Source organism: Chiloscyllium plagiosum, unplaced genomic scaffold (genome assembly GCF_037043375.1).
Source record: "Chiloscyllium plagiosum isolate Xiang-an unplaced genomic scaffold, Cpla_swu_hap1 HiC_scaffold_46, whole genome shotgun sequence".
NCBI lineage: Eukaryota > Metazoa > Chordata > Chondrichthyes > Orectolobiformes > Hemiscylliidae > Chiloscyllium > Chiloscyllium plagiosum.
Window position 1 is genome coordinate 313,109 of NW_028270184.1, and position 9,286 is coordinate 322,394.

General features: G+C 46.7%; 1 protein-coding gene across 1 annotated transcript; it reads left to right on the forward strand.

Moving 5' to 3' along the window:
- The first annotated feature begins 1,288 nt into the window (after positions 1-1,288).
- On the forward strand, positions 1,289-8,509 carry LOC122544463 (actin, alpha cardiac muscle 1-like). The gene is made up of 7 exons (XM_043683700.2): positions 1,289-1,441; positions 3,564-3,704; positions 5,456-5,780; positions 6,281-6,442; positions 6,539-6,730; positions 7,367-7,548; positions 7,965-8,509. The coding sequence occupies exons 2-7, from the start codon at positions 3,576-3,578 to the stop codon at positions 8,106-8,108; spliced, it is 1,134 nt and encodes a 377-aa protein (XP_043539635.1). The 5' UTR covers positions 1,289-1,441; positions 3,564-3,575; the 3' UTR covers positions 8,109-8,509.
- The last annotated feature ends 777 nt before the right edge of the window (positions 8,510-9,286 follow it).

The window sequence follows — 9,286 nt, forward strand, 5'->3', positions numbered from 1 at the left end:
CCCATGCTCTCCTCCACCACCCCATCTCACTTCCCCCTCCCCCACTCTCTCCTCCCCATTCCATCCACTTTCCCTTCCCCACCCCTTTTTCCCATTCCCCACCCTTCTTCTCCCCGCCCTGTCCTTCCCCCTCACCCCACTTTCCCCTCCGCCATCCTCCCCTGCACCACCCATCTCACTTTCCCCTCCCCATGCTTTCCTCCCCACCCTCTCATTCCCCTCCCACACACAACTTTCCCCTCCCCCACCCTCTCCTCCACCCCCGCACCATACTTTCCCCTCCCCCACACCACTTTGCCATCCCCCATCCTTTCCTTCCCCATCCCACTTTCCCTCTCCACCCTCTCCTCCTAATTGCATTCCACTTTTCCCTTCCATACCCTCACTTTCCCCTCCCCACCACCCCCTCACCGCAACTTCCCCTCCCCCACACTCTCCTCCAACATCCCATCTCATTTTCCCTTCCCCCACTCCACCTTCCCCTCCCCCACTCTCCCCTCCCCATTCCATCCCACTTCCCCCTCCCCCACCCTCCTTTCCCATTCCCACCCTTTCCTTCTCCTCCCCACCTGTCCTCCCCCCTCACTCACTTTCCCCTCCCCCACCCTCCCCTCCATCACCCAATCTCACGTTCCCCTCCCCAACCCATCTCACGCGCTCCTCCCCCACCCTCTACTTCCCCCCACCCAATTTTCCCCCTCCCACCCTACCTCACTTTCCCCTCCCCCACACCACTTTCCCCTTCCCCACCCTCTCCTTCCCCTCCCCATCCCACTTTCCCCTCCCCCACCCCATCCCACTGTATCCTTCTATATCCCATTCCCTTCCACACTTTCTGTCTTCCTCTCACTCGTCCTCACCCAGAGCTTTGTGTCTTCCATCCTGTGCCACCCCTTCCTCTCTTGCCATGTCTCTCTAGGAGGGGCATCAAACGGGTTCGAATGCTGCAAAGGCAATGGGTGTGATGGAGTTTGTTCATGTTAAAGTTTTCAGGCTGCCAGTGGCCACTGGATTAACTTTCCTTTGACTTGGCGCTAGCTACCACAGATCGAGTTACGGCAATAATAGCTGGGAGATGGGTGAGCACAGACACATGCAGGGCGTTCCCAGAAGACATTCCCTATATGGAGAGGTATTCCTTCTTCATGGTTCCTTCTGATTGGTCACCTCTTTTCCTAACATGGCTGTGTCTATCTCTCAGATTGAGAGCTTCCTTTCATTGGGACTGAATTGCTGCTATTTCACCTTGAATGGGCCTGGTAAAAGGAGCCGCAGCCCCTTCTCCAAATAAGGAGTGTGAGACTGACAATTCCTTCTGGGGATCTGAGTGTGCAGTCAGCCTGGGATCTACTGGGGTCTATAAAAGTCAGTGAGCCACCAAGCTGCTCCATCCTACCTCCATCCTCACCTAGACCTCTCTCGCTCTCTCTCCTAGGAGCCGGTAAGACCCTAATTCTTGCTCTTTCTTACACAACAGGCAAGTTGAGCGGGGGGGGGGGGGGGAGGTTGTTGGATTGGAAGGGTGGGTGGGTTTTCAACAGTGAGAGAACTGAGCAAGCAGAAATGAACAGTAACAATGATAGCACATTCACTGAAGGTGAAATAAGGGAGAAGAAGTACATTCTAAGCAAATTGGAAACAGAAAAAGAGAAGAAATCATTGAAAAAGATTTTTAAAAAACCAAGAAGGAGATTAATCAGCAGAGGGACATGGAGTTAGGAATTTGGTGAATTATTTGTGTGAGGTGTTTGGGTGAATAAATTATTTGCATTTCTGGGTAAAAATAGTGATTGTTAAAATCCGAAAAGGTGGTTGCTTCTTCCATTGTCACCGTGTTTTTTTTTATATACGAAAGAATAGCTTGCCCCAAATGCAGAGTGAATAACTCAGGGGCCCTGTGGAAGTAGCCTGACCTCTGAGTCAGGAAGTCACCTGCACTAGAGATGTGTCTCAACAACTTGATTATAAATATCCAGAGCAGCTGTCTCTGATCACTGAGTGTTAGTGGGGTGCAGAGTCTCTGTGTGTCTGGAAGAATGGCTGTCAATGGCCAATCAATTGGAATGGGAATTCTTCGGGATTGCACACTGTCCAGTTGCTTGAAAATCAGCTTCTACAGTTCCCTTAGCAACTTGGTTCCCTCCCTCCTAAGGAGGGTTTGGGTTCAGATCCCGAGAACAGAGTAATGGCAATTGACGATTTTGCCTGTCTCTTTCCCTAACATGTTCCTGGGTCAGTCAGGCTTTATACTGCCCACTACAGACCTGTATTCCTCATTTGCCATTCCCCTGCGCATGTTCTCCTTCTCTCACTTCATTCAATTCTTTTCCTCTGCTTTCCACATCTCCTCCTTCCCCTCTTTTTCTAACTCCCTCCTCATTCTCCCCTCCATCACCCTTCTACCCCTTCCTGCTTCACTCCAAACTTTTCCATCAAAACTCAACATAAGTCCCCTCCCCCAGGAGAGACCATCTATGAACCACACTGTGAACAGGCAGGTGGGGCAAATGGGAATGGAATCTTCTGGGAAACTGTTCCCAAAAATGAATGAATGAACGCTTGAGCATGAAAGAGGGTAAGTCTTGACTCGTAGTAATGGCCTGGAAACTTGATTCAGGTGTACTATCCCTGATGACAGATTCTGACTGGGACACTTTCAGAAACTGCTGCCCTTGTCTGACCCAAGTCAAGTGTGAAGATCATACAGGACAGACTGGACTCACCAGCTCTACCATCGCTGCCCTATCTTCACAATCTGCAGAATTATTTCTCCCTCTTCTTTGATATCTGAATTTCACCGTTCCTCTTTCTCCTGAACTTACACTTGTGGAAGAAAGTTGTTCAGTCTTTAGGAATGCTGTGGGAAATTTGGGAAGGGAAGCTTGAAGAAGGGGGTTAGCAGTGAGGAAGAAACGGGGGTGTGGGGGAACCTGAAGAATATTTGATTCAGTTCTAAGCCCAAGGTGCCAGGGCAACTAACCAAATTCATGGGCTGGAGGGATTGTTCCATACAGAAAAGTTAAATGGACTGATTCTGTATTGTCTGGTGTTTAGAAGAATGAATGGTGATCTCAGGATGGTAATAAGTGGAAATTAGAAGGATGTTTCCCTTTGCTGTAAAGTCCTGAACCAGAAGACAAAGTTTGAGAATATAGGACAGACAATTTAGGACTGAGATGAGGAGGTATGTCTTCTTTCAGACAATGGGTGAAGTTTTGGAATTCTCTAGCCCAAAGGATGTGGATACTCAGTCACTGAACATGTTCAAGACAGAGATCAATGCATTTATAGATGTTAAAGACACTGAGGCACATGGGGATAGCAGAGAAAAATGGTGCAAGACCAGCCATGATCTCATTGAGTAGCAGATTAGGTTTGAAGGGCTGGACAACCTCCTCCTGTTGTAATTTCTTTATGTTCTGGAATATGCTGAGTAGTGTCTCTTGTGAGGGTAGCAGAGAGGCGAATTGCTTGTTGCGGAATAGGGTCTGAGCTGCTGTGTCTTTTTGTGAGATCTTAGTGTGAGCTTCAATGTTGCTAACTGCCTTTTCCTCCCATGGCAGAAATCCCTCACCATGTGCGACGACGAGGAAACCACCGCGCTGGTCTGTGACAACGGTTCTGGCCTAGTAAAGGCCGGCTTTGCCGGTGATGACGCTCCCAGGGCTGTCTTTCCTTCCATCGTGGGCCGACCCAGACACCAGGTACCCTTGCCCCTTCCCCCTTCTTCCCCGTACCCCGACATTCTCAGCTTTTGCCTGACACATTCCACTCTCGCCACTACCATTTGTAACCGCTATAACCACAACCCCTGCATTCCCAAAGAGTTTGATGGATAGTTCATTTATGCAACATATTTATACACAATGGAAATGGTAGGACTCTACATCTTCCTACATCCTGCAATGATTAGAGACAGGGGCTCAATAAAACCCCACACCAACTAAAAGGGTCCAAAGACAGTAACAATCCTCAAAGAGGTTAACTTTGGTCCAGTGACATTGTGATTCTTTACTTAATTATACTGAATGTCATCATGCCCTTGTTCTTTCCCTGAAGCCTTGCAATTATCAAAACTATATTCTGTGTGTCACTGGTTGGACCAGTATTTGTTGCCCACCCTAATTGCCCCTTGAACTGATTGGCTCAGAGGCAATTTCAGAGGGGAGTTAAGAGTCAACTATATTGCTGTGGTTCTGGAGTCACATATAAGCCAGGTTTTATTCATTTGTGGGATGTGGGTATCACTGACTGGGTCAGTTTTATTGCCCGTCCCTAGATGCCCCTTGAGAAGGTGGTGGTCAGCTGCCTTCTTGAATAGCTGCAGTCCACACAGTAGTGAACCAGATGGGGTGTATGAGAATTGCTGATAGTCTCATGTTCACTGTCAGTGAAACAAACCCTCAATTCCAGGTTCACTAATATCATTGAAATTCTGCCTGCTGCTGTGGTACGATTTGAACCTGTATCCCCCCGACCATTAGCCTGGGTCTCTGGATTATTGATTCAGTAAGTTTCCCAGTCCACTACTGTACCCTCCGTTTATTTTCTTCCAGTATTTTATCTAATTCCATTTTTAAAATTCCAATTGAATGTTACCTTTCAAGCAGTGCATTCCAGCTGCCAACACTCTGTAAATATAACTTCTCCTCATCTCCCTCTGTCTGACTCTATGCCAAAGTTGATGAATCATTTGACTCATTTAGCATGATGAGTTTCTGAATTCCTGCCCAGTAACGGAGGTGACTAAATATAGAGAGGGTGACTGTGAAGAAGACCATGTGTCACAGTAAGAGTCTTGGGGCTGCAGTGTTCCACTCACTTTTACATTTCCCAAATTCTCAAGCTCTCAGAGCAAGCCGATCCCAGCTGTTAGTTTTAAGTTTCTCTTTTAATGTTCTAGCATCTTAAATAATGTTTTTTTGGTACACCGACTCAGTCATATATTTCTCACCATGTTGAAGTATTAAGGAGCTTTTACTGAGATATTTGAAAATAATGAAGTTTTAAATCAGCTTCAGTAAGAAAGATTGTGGTGCTTCTGCAGAGAGATCCCTCCGCAAGGAATAGCCCCTCCTCAGATAAACCCTCTTCTCAGGGAACACTGCCTCCTCTGAGTGGATAATTTGAGTATTGCACTGCACCCCAACAACTCACACTGACTCACTCACTCATTCATAGTCACTCATGCAGTCACTCTTTCTCTCACACACACATACATACACATAGTCAGAGCTATACTCACCCACATACTCACACATAAAAACCCATACACATATTCACTCTGACAGTCACTCAATCACTCATACTCACCAACAACCTCACCCACAGAAACATGGACACACACACACATTCACTCTCACAGTCACTCACACAGACTCTGACCTTTCCCGTTTGGGAGATGACTGTCTAAATGATCAGAACTCATTCTAACCTGCCTCTTGTCCTGTTTCAGGGAGTAATGGTTGGTATGGGTCAGAAAGACGCCTATGTAGGAGATGAGGCCCAAAGCAAGAGAGGTATCCTGACTCTAAAATACCCAATTGAACATGGCATCATCACAAACTGGGATGATATGGAGAAGATCTGGCATCATACCTTCTACAATGAGCTGCGTGTGGCCCCTGAGGAACATCCTACACTGCTCACTGAAGCCCCCCTCAACCCAAAGGCTAACCGGGAGAAGATGACCCAAATCATGTTTGAGACCTTCAATGTACCTGCTATGTATGTTGCGATCCAGGCTGTGCTGTCCCTGTACGCCTCCGGCCGCACCACTGGTATGGTCACCTTCCGTTTTTACTAACTATCATTCAGCTTCACACAATGTTCAATCTTTGACATATTGAGCCATGAGAAACTGACTGATATGTCTGATAGATTCTCCATGGGTTCCAGTGAGATTTACTATCTGATCAGTACTGGAGGCTGCTCCACTGTGGAGACCAGTAAAGCCAAACCTGGTTCTGTTCTCACTGAATCAGTCCAAGAACCCACTTTGCAAGTTTGGACTCCCCTAGGCTTGGGAAGGTTCCTGCAGCTAGCTGGAACAGGACCAAACCAACCTGGGCTTTGTTCAGGAAGCCATCTGGCTTAAACCTCAGGATTACTGTGAAGCAATACTCACAGTCACATAATCAATGTCCATCCCATTGACTTCCCAAGACAGGGAAGTGGAATGAAAATTCTAACCCTTCCCAAATCACAATGATGAGGAAGACATGTCACATTTTCTTTGACCTGTGCCTGACCTTTTTATCATCTTTGCTTTGTCCTGCAGGTATCGTCCTGGACTCTGGTGATGGTGTAACCCATAACGTGCCTATCTATGAAGGCTATGCCCTCCCTCATGCTATCATGCGTCTGGACTTGGCTGGTCGCGACCTGACAGATTACCTGATGAAGATTCTCACTGAGCGCGGTTACTCCTTTGTCACCACCGGTGAGTGAAATGCTCACACCTTGGGGGCCACACTTGTTTTGGGGATGGGATAGTCCTTTCAGTTTGCGCTCACCATCTTTGTTTCACTCAATGCAGCTGAACGTGAGATTGTCCGTGACATCAAAGAGAAACTTTGCTACGTGGCTCTGGACTTTGAGAATGAAATGGCAACTGCAGCATCATCCTCTTCCCTGGAGAAAAGCTATGAACTTCCAGATGGCCAGGTCATCACCATTGGCAATGAGCGTTTCCGCTGCCCCGAGACCCTCTTCCAGCCATCCTTCATTGGTAAGGACTCCAGCCTGTGGTTTGGTCCATGCCATCAGCTCAGTCTTACACCATCCGTGATCCCAAATGACAAAATCCTGCTATTTAGTTCTGGGGCGATCATCTGAAGCTATTCTCAATCTGACCCCTAGAATAGTTGATGGGACACCCTCAGAGCAGGGACATTGCTTGGATCATTTTGTTTCCTTCCCTTCTCTGTAATTGAGGACGTAGAGGCCAGTTGCAATGCCTCACATTCAGTGAAATTCCACAGCCCACAGACTATACCATGGTATGTGGAAACGACTGGAGCAGTTTCTGTGAGAAATAATCAAACACAACAATTGCTACTTTAAGGTAGGCATCCTAATTGTCAAATAAAATCAACTGAAAAGCACTAGAGCTCCATTGATCGTTAGACTAGGATTTGATTTGGTCTGTCAGGAATTATTGCTTCAAATAATTGGCAGGAAGCTTTCCCACCTCTTTGAACACAAGCAGCATTGCAAGTAGGGAGAAGAGGTAAAAGGGATTTCCTCACTCCCACCCCGAGCCCCGCACTCTATTCACTGTGCCCTGAGAACAGTGGGACATGGACAGCAGGTCATAGCTACTGTACATCACCATGGTCCTTTCTTCTCTCTCTCATTATACTAGGTATGGAATCTGCTGGAATCCATGAGACTACCTACAACAGCATCATGAAGTGTGACATTGACATTCGTAAGGATCTTTATGCCAACAATGTACTGTCTGGAGGTACCACCATGTACCCTGGTATTGCTGACCGCATGCAGAAGGAAATCACTGCCCTCGCCCCCAGCACCATGAAGATTAAGGTAGGTCTATAGCATTGGGATGTTCATTGGCAATTCATGCTCCAAACAAATATGACTGCACTTTGCAACAGGAAAGGCAGCTTGCTAAGCTGTCACCATTCCTGTGTGGAAGGCTGGAGAATTAATAGCTTCCCCTCCGGGGAATGCACTATCTCTCAACAACAAGGCCCATACTTTAAAGTCAACTATTAACTGCTCATGGGGTGCAGCTAAGCTTACTACAATTTATTTTTAAATGAGAGTGATCAGTTGAAGCATTTTGTGTGGTTTGATAACACACTGAAGTTGCTTTAAAAACCATGAAGCTGTGTTGTAACTGCCCAATGATCAAAGTTTTAGTGAGCTTGTCTTCTTGTGAGCTTTTATATTTGCAGCAAAGTTGGAAGCTGATTTTCTCTTTCTCTGTCTCTCTGCAGATCATTGCCCCCCCAGAGCGTAAATACTCTGTTTGGATTGGAGGCTCTATCTTAGCTTCTCTGTCCACCTTCCAGCAGATGTGGATCAGCAAACAGGAATATGATGAGGCTGGTCCTTCCATTGTCCACAGGAAATGCTTCTAAAGAATCTCAGCCCCGCCCAGTAATCAAAGGCAGTGAGTTTTTGGACAAAGGCAATCCATCTCTTGTCCTCTGGAGGTTTTTTTTTACTGTGCTTAATGCTCTAACCTACAGTGCACTTGACAGTGTTCCACCTAGACCTGGCTTCCAATCGAGACACTTTGAGAAGAGGGTCAGACTGCTCCTCGTCGAGTCTACCCTGGACTGAGGTGTACCCCAGTCTGTCAGTGTTCATTGTTTACGAATCTTAATCAACGGTCAACAGAACTAAGCACTGCCCTAAACAATATCTTAACACTCCTCTGTAAATGTCTGTCCCTTTAATTGTTTTGTTCAAGTCCCTGTTTTGTTATTTATGAACATTATTCGTGTTCTCGTGAATAAAAAAACAGATGATCCTCTGATTGTTGTGTGAGTTTCTTTCATTGCTAACTTGGCTGGGACTGTTTTCCCTAGAGTGTCGGAGGCTGAGGGGTCACCTTATAAAGGTTTATAAAATCATGAGGGGAATGGATAGGATAAATAGACAAAGTCTCATCCCTGGGGTGGGGAAATCCAGAACTAGACAGCATAGGTTTAGGGTGAGAGGAGGAAGATATAAAAGAGATCTAAGGAGCAACTTTTTCACACAGAGGGTGATGTGTGTATGGAATGAGCTGCCAGAGGAAGTGATGGAGGCTGGTATAATTGCAACATTTAAAGGCACCTGGATGGGTATATGAATAGGAAAGGTTTAGAGGGATATGGGCCGGGTGGTGGTAAGTGGGACTAGATTGGGTTGGGATTCTGGTCGACGTGGACAAGTTGGACTGAAGGGTCTGATTCCGTGCTGTACATCTCTCTGTTTCTATGACTCTACTGATTGATGGGCTGATTGGGTGGTTACCTGGGGCAGGTATTGTCCTTTGACCTCTGGTTCCCAAGCTGAGAGGCACCAGCTCTTCTCAGCTTCATTGTAAACCTTGGATAGTGTTGAGTTGTGAGATTTGCACCCACCCAGTTCTCCCTTCTCTTGAATCATGTTGGAATTTTTTCAGGGGCCACGTGATGTTGTGGGTAATGTCCAGGTACGTCCAATCCCCAAAAAGCAGAACAAGTTCAACCCTGGCAAATTATACCCCATCAGTCTGCTCTCAATCATCAGTAAAGTAATGGAAGGGGTCATTAGCAGTGCTATCTAG